Below are 16,210 nucleotides of genomic sequence, written 5' to 3'. Positions count from 1 at the left end.
ATCAGCGTGATTTTCTGCAATGCTTTTTTTCCCCTTAGTTGGTTAGAACAAAAGTGGATGTTACTTACTTGTTCAGATGACATTTTCCGGTGAAAATTCTTATCTTGGTCATACTTCCAAAAAGTAGAATCTGTCATTCCGAATGACAGTATCCACACCTGTGACTGACGGCCACACATTTTCCTCAAAACATTGGATTCATCCGCGCTGTGCCGTGCCGAGGCACAACCCACGTAAAGATGATAATTCTGCGAATAACTGCAATTGCAGGTTTCGAACAGAGATGGCGACAAAGAGGAAAAACTACGGACTGCAGCTTTAAGTTTAGTGCTGTTTAAATGCAGTATTTAGTATGGCTCAGACAGGCCTCATTTCTTGAAGGATTGTGAAGTGCCGTGTGTTTTCTTTGTTAAGCTCTGCTCAGCCACAGGACCACACTCTGAGGTCAGAATGGTACTCTACCTGAGTGCTACTGCTAACAGAATTAATATTGCATGACCAGACATGTGGGTTGCATTAATGGTTTGAAGATGTACCTTTTTAAACCCCTTTGCATTAATATGACAAAAGATATTCATAAAGTGGCTCCAAAAAGTTTTGGGCACTCAAGCCACGTTTGAATGTCTTCTTTCAAAAACATTAAAAAACCTTAACTCAAACTTTTGAACGTTAGTGCATAATGCAAAGACATTCATATATTTTTTAGGTGTGGCTTGAATGACTAAATAATTTGTGGGGCGACTGCATATGTTTGATTAAAAAAAGTATGTTTTTGTGATTAATCATTTATTCTTGTTCTTAGGCTAAAACTAAACATCACTTTAATTTGTTACCAATACATGTTAAGGATAACAAATGTTGGCATCTCTTTTATTTTTTGGAATCTCTTTTGGCAACTTGAAGTGAGTGCCACAAAAGTTCAATACCAGTTGTGCTTGCTTCTTCTTGTTGTCTTTTTATATCAGTTAAGGGAAGTTGGAACTACTCAGAGATGCGTATTTCACTCTGCCAGGCTATAAAACAAACACACACTAACACATGATGCAGTCAAAAACTAGATTAAACCTCTCTACAGCATTTCCCATCATCTCAGATGCAGCTTTCCATGAGAATACATGTCAAATTAGTCACTAAAAAATGTCTTTGTAATGTGGAAAAAAATACATCAAGGTGCTCTATAAGTTAGGTCATTAGTTACTTAAGTTTTGGGAATGTTTTCAAACACAATTCAATGTCACACCTTGTGTTTGGGAACCTTTCGGTGACCAGTTTGGCTGGAGCGTAACAAGATCTCAAATTAAGCTTAATGAGCGTACCGATGTCAACCGCTGGACGCGGTCACGGTGACGTGTGTAACAAAGCCTGGCAGCCACTCTTTAGTCTAACTCTTTACTTTTTTTCAGTACACGTAGAGCACCAAGAGCAAACCAAGATTAGTCTTTTTGTGAAAAATAATAAAGGCATTTATTAATTCATTGGACTACCTCTGCAGTCAATTTTTTAGAGTTCGAATTCTGTTTAAATATTCCCTGATATCATCTAGCCGCATGTTGCTTTTCTGTTGTCTTTAGCATTTTTTACTGATTGCTTTGGCACGTGTTTTTTCAAGCGAACAGGGAATGTGGTTTGGTTTTGCAGTTTGGATTCTGATATCCTGACATGTTGGGTTTTATGTTTGCTTTGCAAATATTGCTAGCGAAGATGGAAAATTGCCTTTTTGGACATTGATAAGCAAGGAAATTGCTGTACCCGTGGAGCTAAATAAACACAAGAGCAGGGATATTTGTCTCACGGAGGAGAACAAATGGACTCGAGTAGCTTGACAGATTAAAGAAGTCATAACATTTCCACTATTAAAGACATATTTCACCCAAAAAGAAAGTGAAAATACTGTCATTTATTCACCCTCTTGTCATATGATCCATATGACTTATACTTTCATGGATGCTGTTTTTTGTTTCATAAAGATAAATGGCAAAAAATGAGGACACAATGAGGATGAATAAATAATGCGAATTTTCATTTTTGTGTGAGCTATCCCTTTATTGCCTGATGTTTATAGAATAGAGTTTACTTGAGACAAGTGTACTTGAGAAGAAAGAAATGTATATTATATTATATTATATTATATTATATTATATTATATTATATTATATTATATTATATTATATTATATTATATTATATTATGCTGTTTCACATTTATCTTGGTTTAAGAATGTTTACAGATTTAAAAAAAAACAATCAAGAAAATTATTTTATAACGTCAGTATGCTTTTAACATTCTCACATGAAAAATTGCTCTCTAGACTTCACAAATTACTTTCTCTTGTCCAGTCACCCCAATGATGAGAAAGAGGGCCTTTTCCATCGGAACCACTCGGTCAACAGCCTGGGCAGCTTCCGTCACAACCACAATCATGTTCATGACACCAGCTTACCTCTGGTGTCCCAGGACCACGAGGAGATGCATGACAGCAAAGCGGCAGAACACGACAAAGAGGTGTTTGTGGCATTGTTTGTGAGTTGCTTGCTTCCATTTGTGTGCATGTCGTAGTGAGCATCCAGGCTTCCAGAAAATTGCCACCAAATTTATTGAGCCAGTGATGTGTTTACCTGTGAGGACACCATCTTTGACCTCCATGAGGTAGTCCTTGGTCTATTCAGTATGCATTGCACTGAAGGCCTACACCCAAGCGATGTAATGTACACGTTTTGTTGGTTAGAACCAGATCTACTGAGAAAAAAATTCCTTAAACTAGCCTACGGTGGTTTGCCGGTCTTAGTTGACCACAAATCTGACCAGGCTGGTTTGTTTTATTCGTTTTAGACGTGTTTGGATACTTGTTGTCAGCTGGTTAGGCTGGGTTGACCAACAATACTAAATCAATCTAAACATCAGCTTGAGAAACCGGCTAAACTAGCTTTCCCAAAAAATGGGAACATCCAGAATTTCCAAAACTCTACTCATTACGTCATTTCTTTATTTAATATTTTGACTTATTCAATTATGCTTTCAGCTACCAATAAAAGTGTAGCACTGCATTACTCTGTGTAAATACACTCCAGAGAATCACACAGATTTTAACCAAAATCAGTGCAGAACACTGCAAAAAATTATTTTCTTACTCAGTATTTTCGTCTTGTTTTCCAGTACAAATACTTAAACATTCTTGAATGAAAAGTCTCGTTTTATGACACTGGGGTGAAATCTTTTTATCTTTTTTACCCCATTGTCATAAAACGAGACTTTTCATTGTCAGATATTTTATTGTTTTTGACAAAAACTTGATAAACTTGATAAATCTTGATACATTTTTCAGAAAACAAGAAATAATGAAGTAATTCTGCTTCTCAAGTAAATGTATCTTAATGGAACAATAGCTATGTTTCCACCCACCTGTTTTAATGTGCATTTCATCATTCGCATAGAAAAAAACGCTGGATGGAAATGCCAAAATGCTCATACATTCTAAAAATGCGCATAAAAACTCTATGCAAATTTCTCTATGCACATCAAAAAAGTCATGTGACTTTGCGATGGGACTGCATAATTGGACCAACCAGTGGACCGATCTCATTGCACAGCATCTGAAATGCTGTCTTGGTCGTTCTGATATGCCTGAGCAATGTCTGTCATCAAAGTGGTTCGGTATATTTACCTGCCAGAACTGCCTTATACAGCAGGCATCCACCTCTGAAAGCAAGATAACTTAAAGATAAATTAAAGTAATTTATTATACTGTATACAAAAATATTATATACAGTGGCTTCTCCTACTGCAGGAACTTCCATTTTTCTTAGTGATATTAGCAACAGTTTATCATGAAGTGACAATTTTGTTCTCTTCGACTCACTGGATGGAAACTGTGCTTTATTTGCAAATGTTTTATGCGACGTTCCAATTTTGCACATAAGTTATATTTGCAACTTTGGATGGAAACATAGCTATTGTTTAGTTATTTGTACTGGAAAACAAGACAAAATATTAAGCAAGAATACATGAAAATGCATCTGCACATTCGGTCTGGGTCTGGTTAACAGCACTGCTAATGCTTGGATCATGTAAGTTGCTCTGCCACATGTGCAGGATTAAGCGTAATAGTGAGTTTACAGGTGCTTCAAGTTAAACTTTTGATACATTAGCTGTGAAACTATGAATGTTCCCCATGGCTAAAAATGTTGGCACATTCGAAACAGCCCATATAAAAAGTAAAGATGTATTGTGTTAAATTGATTTGAAGTGATTTACCATTTGCTTTTCCACTTTGTCACCTGGAACTGTAGGTTTAGATTTGTGCTCGGTGATGCAAAACAGGCACAATGGTTCATTAAAATTCACCCTGTCACCCGAACACATGAACGAAATGGAACAATAAACAATCAGAGTGAGAGCAGCTATGCATGCGCTATCTGCCAAAGCTTTTCTGCCACAGCTTGAGGCTGATGTGTGGCGTTCAAATGGCACTAACTATTTTCTTCTGTCAACAAAAGAAAAACCTCCACCCTGTCTCAGCTGAGGGACATGCTGCCGCCAGATCTATGAAACTTTTGGCAAAGATTCCCAAGGATGCCGAGGCCACAGTGGTCTTAGTGGGTAAGCTAAGGAGCGTTTTGTTCCAGCGTTTGTTGTTTTCAGGTCCAGAGATGATGCTGAGTCATCGCACCAGAGTTTTCCAATAATGCCTCAGTCAGCTAAGCGAAGATTAATGCTTTCTGTTGTGTTTGATTTCTGTCTCTGGATCTCTGTTTGTGTGGTTTTTGATTTTAACCGCAATATATGTGTTTATAGGGTGTGTGGAGTTCCTAGAGAAGCCCGCGATGGCCTTTGTCCGGCTGAACGAGGCTGTCCTTCTGGAGTCCGTTCTGGAAGTCCCCGTCCCGGTTCGGTTCATCTTTGTGCTGCTGGGCCCCACGCAGACCAACATGGACTATCATGAGATTGGGCGCTCCTTCTCAACCCTAATGTCTGATAAGGTTCATCTTCCGAATCATACAATATGAATTATGGTTTGATAAGAAATATCTGGATTTTTAGTTGGTTTACCTTATTTTAAATATTTTAAATCCTACTAGACCACGGCCCCCTGGTTGAGAACGACTGCATAGTGCCATAAAAAGTGCATTTTATTTTATTTTATGATTCTTAGGTCAGTTCAGTTCAGATACATTTCTGGCTAGATTTTTGCCTAGGCAAACTAGGGTATCAATGCCTTCATGTATTAAGAGGGCTTACACAGTTACATGGCATAAAAATTAAATCCAAATGCCTTGGCCTAAAATTACAGTTCTGGTTTACTCATACTCCTTAAGTAAGTCAAAATATACCCCATTTGTCAAGTTTCACCTTATTACTTGGTTATGTTTTTTGGTAGTTCTGCTGCAAATTTTGTCCAATCTTCTCCAAAATTGGGTAAGATAATATTCGGATCAAACCACACAAAAATCACCGAATGGACTTTCGATATTATTTCCCATTCTCCAATAAATCTCTAACAAATTTTATGGCAAAGCCTTCAAACAGAATATGTGCATATATTTCACCATCACTTTGGCAAACTGAAACAAAACTTTATGGGTATCAATGGCATCATGTCCTAAGTTTTATGGCATAGAAATCAAATCATAACTTCAGAATGCCTTTTGATTCTGATTCTGGTTAACTCATATTCCTCCATTCTGTTATATGACACCCCATTTGTCAAGTTTTAAATTATGACCCGTCGGCCATATTGAATTTTATTGAAAACTGTATATTTTTGAGAAGATTGGACAACATTGGTTCAGATGATTTTTAGACCAAGCCTCACCAAAATAACCATAAAGATGTTTGATTTTCAACCCTTTCTACAGTAAATCACAAATAAATGTAGCAACAACGCCAATACATTTTTTTTTACATAAAACTTTGCATGTGTCATTAAGACCATGAGAAGTTTCAGAGCTGCAACCGACTTGTCAAAAGTTGCTAAACGATACTCGTAACTTTTAAACCACTCAGTTTCACTGTTTTTCATGACCTTCCACAGAACTTCCACGAGGTAGCATACTTTGCTGATGACCGTCAGGACCTGCTTAATGGAATCAATGAGTTCTTAGACTGCAGTATTGTAATTCCACCATCGGACGTCGAGGGAAAAGACCTGCTGAAGACCGTGGCCTCCTTCCAGAAACAGATGCTACGCAAGCGCAAAGAGAGGGAGTACAAAAAATGCGGCAGTACTGTTACAGGAGCTGAGCTGGAGACCAAAGGTGAAATACTTATTACATTTGAGATTCACATTTTCCAGTTTGTCTGTTTTGTTAATGTTGACCTGTACTCTTTGTGTTATAGACGCGAGTACGGATGAACAGGAGGAGGAAGATCAGTTTGATGTTGACCCTCTCAAGCGCTCTGGTATTCCCTTTGGAGGTGTGATCCATGATATTCGCCGCCGTTATCCACGCTACCTAAGCGACCTGAAGGACGCCATGGACACACAATGTTTTGCTGCTGTCATTTTCATTTATTTTGCTGCTCTTTCGCCCACTATCACCTTTGGAGGTTTATTAGGCAAGTGAAACAGTGATGCTCTCGTCCCTCAACTCACCTTCTATCTTTGATAGATGAGTCTGTATAATATAGAAGCCCTGAATGTGAAAGTCAGGGTCATAATAAGTCATAATATAGAAAGTCATGAATATGAGATACGAGTGTCATAATTTTGACTTTTATATCATAAATATGACTTGTGTCATATATATGACTTTTTATCTCATGACTGACTTTTTGTAACTTTGTTTTATCTCATAATTCTGACTTCATCTCAGTTATGATTAGCATCTCATAATTTTGACCTTTTTATATTATAATTTCATCATAATTTACTTTTATGTTACAATGACTCTTCATTTTGATTAGTCAATTTCCATTTTTTATCTCATAACTATGACGTAATAAGTAGAATAAGTAAAAAAAAATTACGATTTATCAGAGCATGATTTCTTTTTCTAGTGTGGCGGAAATGAGTTTCCATAGTATGATTTGATGCTTTATATTCTCATTTATTTAGGTGAGAAGACACAAGGCATGATGGGAGTCTCTGAGCTCATCATCTCCACGGCGACAGTGGGTGTGCTGTTCTCACTGCTAGCTGGACAGCCCTTGCTCATAATTGGTTTCTCTGGACCACTTTTGGTCTTTGAGGAGGCTTTTTATAAGGTACTTTTTTGTCTTTATGGTTCAAACATTATGAGAAAAAGGATGGAAGTTTCATTTCATTAACATTGGTCTGCCTTTCTATCTTCCTGTTTCTCTCTTTTTCTTCTGCTATCTTTCCTATTGCGCCTTCTTTGTTCTTTCTCATTATCAGTTCTGCCAGGCGCAGGGCTTCGAATATCTCACAGGCCGAGTGTGGATCGGGTTCTGGCTCATCTTCATTGTCCTGGTGATTGTGGCAGCTGAGGGGAGCTTCCTCGTGCGCTACATCTCCCCTTTCACCCAAGAGATCTTTGCGTTTCTCATCTCTCTCATTTTCATCTTTGAAACCTTCTCTAAGCTAATTAAGGTACAGATTTAACGCCACCAATACCAGCATGTGCAAAGCCATCGTAGGTGTGCTTCAGATGTTTAGACTGTTTTAAAAGGTCTTCTTTTTGCCAAATTCAAGGGCATCTTTGCATGTGCTTAGAAGGCAATCCCATAATACTCTGCAACAAAACTTCTTCCAAGGTGAATAAGAGAAATGTTGATTATGATTACAAACTGATGATCAGATAGTGTCAATAAAATAGTTAGTGTTGTGCCTTAGCTTAGCAACATGTTAATGGAAAACTCTTTTTAATCACAATTTAAATCAAGTCTCCCATGCTGCTCTTATATGGTTCACATTTTGTATGATGCACAGAATTTGGTGCCGGGACTGAAATTAACTTAGGATGCTACCTATGTAAGGTGGTAGACAGCAAGAAACAAAGTTATTGAATGCTATTGGTAGTTTGCTGTTACTGTAAGGTGTGAAGAAACCTGTTTATTTATTTACATTTATTCATTTATCAGATGCTAGAATCCAAATGATGGTTACATAAATAAATGTGTTATTTTTCCTCAGGTGTTTCAAGAGCACCCTCTGATGAAGAGCTACCCTACAGCTCCTGTAATATCTGTCTTCAAAACCATAGACAAAGGTGTGATTGGGGAACCCATCCTCAACCAGCCAAACACAGCCCTGCTATCCTTAGTACTCATGATAGGAACCTTTTTTGTGGCCTTCTTTCTGCGAAAATTTCGTAACAGCAGATTCCTTGGTGGAAAGGTAAATATAAAGCAAAATATAATTGTTAAAAGGAATATACAGTATTTATTTGAAGCAAATCAATCAAGAGAAGCAAGCTATCTATCTATCTATCTATCATTCTGCAACTTTGCTTTTCAAATAAATGAATTTCATTTTAATGATGTTTTTTCTGGAAAGCAACAAAAATGCTGATTGCAAACATGATTTTTTCCAGTTATGATTCCTTGTGAGCAAACATTTTGCACTGACTAAAAAGTTTGCCATCCTCTGTTTGTGTGTGTGTGTTTTGTGTATCATCTGTCATCATCAAAGGCCAGACGAATCATTGGTGATTTCGGGATTCCTATCTCTATACTGATCTCCGTGCTGGTGGACTGCACCATCCCTGATACATACACACAGGTAACCACACTCTTAAACTCTCACGTGCACCATACATTACCGCAAAGAAACTCTTCTCCCATGCAACGTACTCTTCTTATTAAGTAGGGCCTGTAATTGGAGCCAGGTTTCTTCCGAGTCTGTATTACTGTGTGGTTGGTTTGGCAGAGCGCTGTAACCAATGAAGCCTGGGATCTCTGGGATACGAGCGCTTGTGTTTTTGTGGTTGCAGAAGCTGAACGTCCCCTCTGGTTTCTCGGTCACATCTCCGGACAAACGGAGCTGGTTTATCAGTCCGTTTGGAGATAAACAGCCTTTTCCAGTTTGGATGATGGGGGCCTCAGTGATCCCGGCCCTGCTTGTTTTTATCCTCATATTCATGGAGACTCAAATCACCACGTGAGTAAGCTAACATTACATGTACAGTCCTTTGCAACACATCTTGAGATGTTAAATTTAACCTCTGGAAATGCAATCATATTTGTGGCTCATTGTATTCATTCCAACAATTTCATCCTGTCTGCAGCTTGATAGTGAGCAAGAAGGAGAGGCGTTTGATCAAGGGTTCTGGCTTTCATCTGGACCTGCTTCTGATAGTGACTTTGGGAGCTATCTGCCCACTCTTCGGCCTGCCCTGGCTGACTGCCGCCACTGTGCGCTCGGTGACTCACGTGAATGCTCTGACAGTCATGAGCAAAGCCACTGCCCCTGGAGAGAAGCCCATGATCCAAGAAGTTAAAGAGCAGAGGGTGACAGGGATGTGTGTGGCTATCCTAGTGGGTAAGAAACACTAAAAATAAAATACATAACAGATATTGATAGATTACTGACTCTAAATTCTACGGAGCCCCTAAAGGGACCTTTGCAAAAATAAAAAATACAGACTTTCACATGCTCACGAGAAACTTTTGCATGTGCACGAGAAAGTCTGTATATATTTGTTTTTGCAAAGGTCCCTTTAGGGGCTCCGTAAAATACTCATTATCACACATGTGACCACACATTCTATATAAACTGCTGTTCAAAAGTTTGTGTTCCTGAAAATAAGTCTCTTTTGCTCCCCAAGACTGCAGTTATTGGATCAAAAACATTTCAAATAAACTGTTTTCTTGTTTAAAACATTAAAAAATAATAATTTATTCTTATGATGCAAAGCTGAATTTTCAGCATCATTACATCAGTCTTCAGTATCACATGATCCTTCAGAAATCATCATTATTATCAATGTTGAAAATAGTTGTTCTGCTTTATATTTTTGTGGAAACCATTATATATTTTTTTCAGTATTCGTTGATGAATAGAAAGTTCAAAAGAACAGCATTTATTTGAAATAGAAATCTTTTATAACATTATGTAACATTATGCCTTACTGTAACTTTTGATCAATTCAATGCATCCTTGCTAAATAAAAATTTCTGAGCCCAAACCTTTGAACAGTAGTGTTGGTGCATTCATGTTCAGCCATGACTATAACCATGTTATTGATGACAGTGAAATATTTCATCAGTACATTAATTCCCCTACATATTAGGTTGAAGAAGTGATAAATGCAATAAAATAATCAAATAACACCAATGGTAAGTTTAAGTAATTAACTACCTGCTCGAGGCTAGTGCTGTATCGTGAATTACTCCGCTTCGCGTCGTGCCTAACAACGCCCTTCAGCCGTGACTTATTCACGATACAGCACAGCCTCTCGTTCCTTATTGCCTACTTATATGACATCCCCACAGCCAAAAGGAAGAAGTCAGAGCTTGCAGTTGCAATTATACGTTTTTACTACTTCAAAACGAATGAAAATGAACACCAGAAATGCGCCAAGATGCTGTGTTGATTGGCAACCATGAACATCCTGCATTTAGAGTAATGAACTGTTGCTCGGTAGAAGAATAGTTTAATCTGATTATCAATATATTAACTTGAAATATGTATTGAACTCTGGTGTCCTTTATCATATGATCAATTGTTATCAATCCTATCTCTTCTGTGCAGGGTTGTCTATAGTGATGACAGATGTGCTGCGTCATATTCCTCTGGCTGTGCTGTTTGGGATATTTCTGTACATGGGCATCACTTCTCTTACTGGTATCCAGCTTTATGAGCGAATCACACTCATGGTCACGCCTGCTAAACATCACCCTGACCACATCTATGTCACCAAGGTAATCAATTCTTCCCAAGAGTTTGAGCTGGTGGTGGTGTTATTTACAAATGCAATGATGATCATCTGTGTTTGTGTTTGATTTTGGTATATGCTACAAGTTTGTACTAAATTGACATCTGGATTCTGTTTGAAAGTTTTTTAAGCACCCACAAGGTGGCGCACAAATCCCCATTGCATTTTGCAGTTTTTCACAGAATCCCCAAAATTAAAATGACAAACCACTTTTAATAAAAATGAACACTGTATATAGTTTACATGCACAGTAAGGGTCCATAAGTCTGAGACCACATTGGAAATCTAGGCTTGAAAATCGATTTTTTTCATATTCTGCTCTATTTCTGTTGCTTATGAAATAAGCAAATTTGTGTCTGACAATATCATTTATGCAAAAATATGATCTATTATATTATAATAGAAAAATGCTAAATAGAAGCATTTTCACAAGTTTTCAGACCTTGTTGTAATTCTAGGCGTAACTTGTTTGACATTCAGGTGAAGACTTGGCGTATGAACATGTTCACCATCATTCAGTTGTTGTGTATCGTCCTGCTGTGGGTGGTGAAGTCGACCATAGTCTCTCTGGCCTTTCCCTTCATCCTAATCATGACCGTACCTCTGCGTAGACTCATCCTGACCAGGATCTTTGAGGAGAGAGAGCTTGCAGCGGTGAGTCCGCTAATTCATGTTGCATTCATGTTTGTCCAATCTCTCCTTTACACCTGATGATCCGATGAAAACCTGGTTTTGATTTCTTTTTAACACATTTTTTGTTCTTGCAGTTGGATGCTGATGAGGATTCGCCCAATTTTGATGAAGATGGACGCGATGAGTACAATGAGATCCACATGCTTGTCTAGATGCAGGTCACATGGCTCACCTCGTCACTGACCGATCGATCGCAGGTCTATGCATAATGGGAAAGGTGTACGGAATCTGAAGAACTCTGATGTACTGCCGTCTTTCAGAATTATTTCATGTGTACTTTGAAATCATATTTTGGATACTTACTATTATTTCTCTTTTTTCTCTTTTTTTTTTTTTTTCTCTCCCAAAAACGTGGCCTACATGTTTGACTGCTGCTGCCCAGTGACCTTTGAATATGATATAATATAATATATAGATATGGCCCGTGCACCTTAGACCTCCCAAAGTGCAATGATGGTGAGACAAATCCAATAAGTTGCGCCTGTAGATCTTTGTTGCCTTGTACTGTACTGTAGGCATTGACCACAGGGGCTGAATATTACAGTAGCATGACCTCTCAGTGCCCTTTAGATTGGTCAATCCCTTTGCTGTGCAGTCCCGTTGCTTGAAAACAGTAGTGCAGTCCCTTTTAGACGTACTTTATGCAGTAGTGAGATTACTTTGATTGATGTATGCAGTAGTTACAATACGTGTAAAGGTGCTATATGGAATAGCATGCAGAAAATGTCCCTGCTTCCTGACAGATATCACTCTCAGCCTGTCAGTCATTTTGAATTAAGTCGCTTTTTGGAGTTAGCGAAACGAACCTTCGAACATGATTTCCCTTTCAAACAGATTCACTGCTAAAAGTTTATTTTATTTTATTTAATTTAATTTAATTTAATTTAATTTAATTTTATTTTATTTTATTTTATTTTATTTTATTTTATTTTATTTTATTTTATTTTATTTTATTTTATTTTATTTTATTTTATTTTATTTTATTTTATTTTATTTTATTTTATTTTATTTTATTTACAACAGATTAATTATCTCTCAGAACATGATTTCCCTTCCAAACAGATTCACTGCTAAAAGTGTATTTTATTTTATATTATTTATTTATGTTATTTTAATTTTATTTATTTATTTGTCTTGAAGTTTCCCAGAGTGACTGATAAGTTTATTTTTCTTTGAGCTACTCAGCTTTATTTTGCTATATATAAATTTAGCATTTAGAACTTATAGGCTTTATTGCCCAAATCTGTTATTATTATAAATATTAGTTCATTCAAGTCCGTGTATTTTCAATATAGATCTTTTCAGAGAACTAATTCCATTCCTTATGCTGTTATACTGCAGTGTATTCGGGAACAGTTCAGCTGAAATAGGTTAAAGCCATAGAAACCTGGATTTCGTTGATTGCATAAATGCTAACTTTTTGAATCAATACGATTCCAAAGGCTGTCAACTGCCAGTGTGTATGGATGCACTTATTGCTACAGTTTAGACTGGAGGCCTTGATGAAACGTACTGCCAAATTGTTAGTCAGGGTCATAGGATAAGGTCAGAGGATAGCTACAATGTGCATGACCTTTTAAAATCCTTGTTAAGCCAACAAATCCATGTTTCCCTTGCCTTGATATAAAGCCTTTAAAGGTGATGTGTGTATTTTCTGTGTTAAAATACTTTCTCCCAACCTAACTTAATATGCAGCAACATATTGAAAACATTGCTCTGTTTGTTTGAGCATCCCAACCAGCCCGACTCAATCAGCCAACGAGTTTAGTTCAGTGCGGGACTAGCAGTTTGACGTTCGAGTCACCTGTTTGCAGTTCCATTTGGATTTTTTATTTTATTTTTTTAAACCTTTACATCTTCATCTCTTTCTTTGTGTTTTGATAAAGAAATTTCCTCTGATCAAAACAGCCTCATATACATAAGGCTCAGACGGACCTGAAAACAGGAAGAATCGTTCCATTACAGTCATGTTTTGAGTTCGGACAATTGCCTTTAGAGAAAGCCGCCCTTTTGGACTGTAAATAGCGTGCCGTCCATGCGTGTATTGAATTTGTTTGTGCGTAATACAGACTTCTTGGTCTTGTCACGGTACACTAGCTCATTTCATCACAAACACATATTCCACATGTGTTTCTTTTTGCTCGTCGTTTCCCCAGTTTTTTAGTGTGAAAACAAGGGGAAATTGTGCAATATAGGAATATCTGTCATGCAGTGCTTTGCTTCTCTGAATAGATGTTTAGTTTCTTGGAAAGCACAAAGCTAAGTGCTGCTTTCGAGCCTGAGAGCGGTAAGGGGAGATCTGTGGTTGCGAATGGCAGGTCTTTGAAGCACTTAATACGAAGCCACACATCTGAGGTGTTTTGCCGTGTATTCTTAGTTGAGCCATCGGATAGCTCTGTCCGGAAGCCAAAAGGGTAAACTGACGGTAAAATGTTGGTTTTCATTTTTTTTGCCCTTAGCATTTATTAGGGATGTAGCTGAGTGATGAAATTTGATGAGGACAAGCCAGCTGTAATTGCTTGAGAATCGGATTCCCGGTGTGTGAAGCCTTTGGCAGGCCCATCGGTTGGTAAGCTACAGATCTTAGTTTTAGCTACATATGTTAGCTGACCAAAGGCAAAATGTTATTGCTCAAAAATGGCTCTTTTTGTAGCTCAGGAGATTTATTGAAGTTCTGAGTGAGGTTTTATGTAAGGTAAATGGGAAATGGCATTCACATTCCTTTTTTAGTTCTGTAATGTGACATCTCTGATGAAACAGGATTTTTAGCCAAAATATAAGGTGGGACTTAATTTTATAAATTAAGAATTGATTGGATTGTGAAAAGTGAGCATTAAATGGCAAAATGGAGACGTGGAGACGCTCAAATATTAGAGTGCTTGGTGATGTCAGCAAACAGGAAAGTCGTTTCAGAGGTAGAGTGAGTTGTTACACTTTGTTTCCTTTGGAATAATGTGCACCGAGGCCAGGAACATGCATTAATGAAGTTAGTTGGATACATTTTGTCTCCACGTTGACTTGGTCTCAGATATTTTTCCAAAAATTACTTAGGAGAAGTTAAATAAAAATGAGATGATTGTGCTTGTTGTTGCTATAAAATTAATGTGGAAAGCAGCTCAGATACTCTGGTCTTGAAAACAAATTGATGAAAAATGTGGAGCATTTGCTCCATTTAATCTCGTTTTCAATTACGCTTAAACCATATGGAGATATTCAAGAGATATTCGGTGTAATTTTTCTTTCCAATCGGGTTGAAACAAAGCACCTTGGTTGCTCTCAGAGCTGATGTTTGCTTGGGGTTATTAGTTTCTTGTATATCTCGAAGAAGTTTAAAGCTTTATGGAGAGTCACTGCCACTGATGCTCATACTGCCGTCACAATCTCTGCAGGCTTGCTTTTGGTTTTCTGAGTTAGTGCGATCCAAGCAACAAAGGAAAGTGAAAGAAACAGAACGTTTTCCAGGGGCTTTTCGATCTTCATCTCCCACTGTGAATTAGCACTGTAAGTACAGTAGGAACGCTAAGTTGCACAGATCTGTCCATTGCACTATTTACATGATTGGCTTGATCCATGGATTGTGAGCATATAGGCCCAACTTTGTGTGCTTTCACCTCTAAGAGTAGTTAAGGTAAGCAGTGAAGATTTGGATGCATCTTATTGTATTTGTTGGTTTTCATACTATTATTTGTCTGTCTATGGCAGCCTTTTAACCAACTTCGAGCTTGTCAGACTTTTTAGCACCTAGTAGATAGGCCTCCATCTTCGATATTTGATGATAAATTGTGCTGCTCCTCTAACTTAATCTGAAGATCATTGGAGAAAATTCGTTAAAGGGACAGTTCATCCAAAAATGAATATTCTGTCATCATTCATCACCCTCATGTGGTTCCAAACACGTATGACTGTGGACCATAAACATAAATGAGATACAGTGGAAGTCAATGGGCTCCAGTGTTGTTTGGTTCACAAAGTTCTTCAAAATATCATCTTTTGTGATCTGCAGAAGAAAAAAGTCACATGAGGCTGAGTAGGCCTAAATGATTTTTCAATTTTGGGTGAACTATGTCTTTAAGGAAAACAGACTGAATGGTTTGGTGGATGGGTGACTTGTCAAAAATGTATTTGCTTACCACTTTTAAACAATTTGACCTAAAGTTAAACCATTTGGCCTCCTGATTCCTGTAGTTAGTTATCTACCATTCTGGTACCAAAACAAAACTTACCTTCAGCTTGAAAATGAAAGAATGGAAATACTAAACTATGGTAAACATCACTTGATACCCTGAGCATTTTTGGGCCAAAACCTACAGTGATCACCAAGTTTGCTGCTATTCATTTACATCGAATTCAGTTCTCTCTTAAATTGGCTCTGATTATTTTCAGAACATGTTGGATAAAAGCTATTAAATGAATGTTCTGTTTTCAAAACCTCTTTCCTGTAGCAGCAACAGCATTTTCTGCTTTCTACTATCAGTCGTGGCTATCTGGTTCAGCAGCAAAAGATTTATTCTAGATCAGAAGGGTGTTGTTTCAAACTGTTTTCAATGACTAACCTAGTTTTGCAAATGTGAATCATATTCCTTCAGTGTTTTGCCTCATAGTTGCTGCAACCAATGTGTTTGACATGGAATTCCCCTTCAGGTTAGGAAATAGCAGATCATTCCTTTAAAGGGTTAGTTCACCCA

General features: G+C 37.6%; 1 protein-coding gene across 1 annotated transcript in view; it reads left to right on the top strand.

Moving 5' to 3' along the window:
* slc4a3 (solute carrier family 4 member 3) overlaps positions 1–16,210 on the top strand; it is a 71,908-nt gene extending 55,698 nt beyond the window's left edge. Inside the window, exons 10-23 of the mRNA XM_084421963.1 lie at positions 2,337–2,502; positions 4,494–4,596; positions 4,792–4,976; positions 6,029–6,251; positions 6,334–6,552; positions 7,052–7,200; positions 7,352–7,546; positions 8,090–8,293; positions 8,588–8,677; positions 8,889–9,055; positions 9,183–9,436; positions 10,649–10,818; positions 11,313–11,486; positions 11,600–16,210. Coding sequence (XP_084278089.1) covers positions 2,337–2,502; positions 4,494–4,596; positions 4,792–4,976; positions 6,029–6,251; positions 6,334–6,552; positions 7,052–7,200; positions 7,352–7,546; positions 8,090–8,293; positions 8,588–8,677; positions 8,889–9,055; positions 9,183–9,436; positions 10,649–10,818; positions 11,313–11,486; positions 11,600–11,677 — 2,377 coding nt within the window. The 3' untranslated portion in view covers positions 11,678–16,210. The remainder of the gene's footprint in view (positions 1–2,336; positions 2,503–4,493; positions 4,597–4,791; positions 4,977–6,028; positions 6,252–6,333; positions 6,553–7,051; positions 7,201–7,351; positions 7,547–8,089; positions 8,294–8,587; positions 8,678–8,888; positions 9,056–9,182; positions 9,437–10,648; positions 10,819–11,312; positions 11,487–11,599) is intronic.

The sequence above is a fragment of the Rutilus rutilus genome, assembly GCF_951802725.1.
Source record: "Rutilus rutilus genome assembly, chromosome: 10".
Taxonomy (NCBI): Eukaryota; Metazoa; Chordata; class Actinopteri; order Cypriniformes; family Leuciscidae; genus Rutilus; species Rutilus rutilus.
The sequence above is the reverse complement of the archived record's forward strand: the minus strand, read 5'-3'. Positions and strand labels throughout refer to the sequence as shown.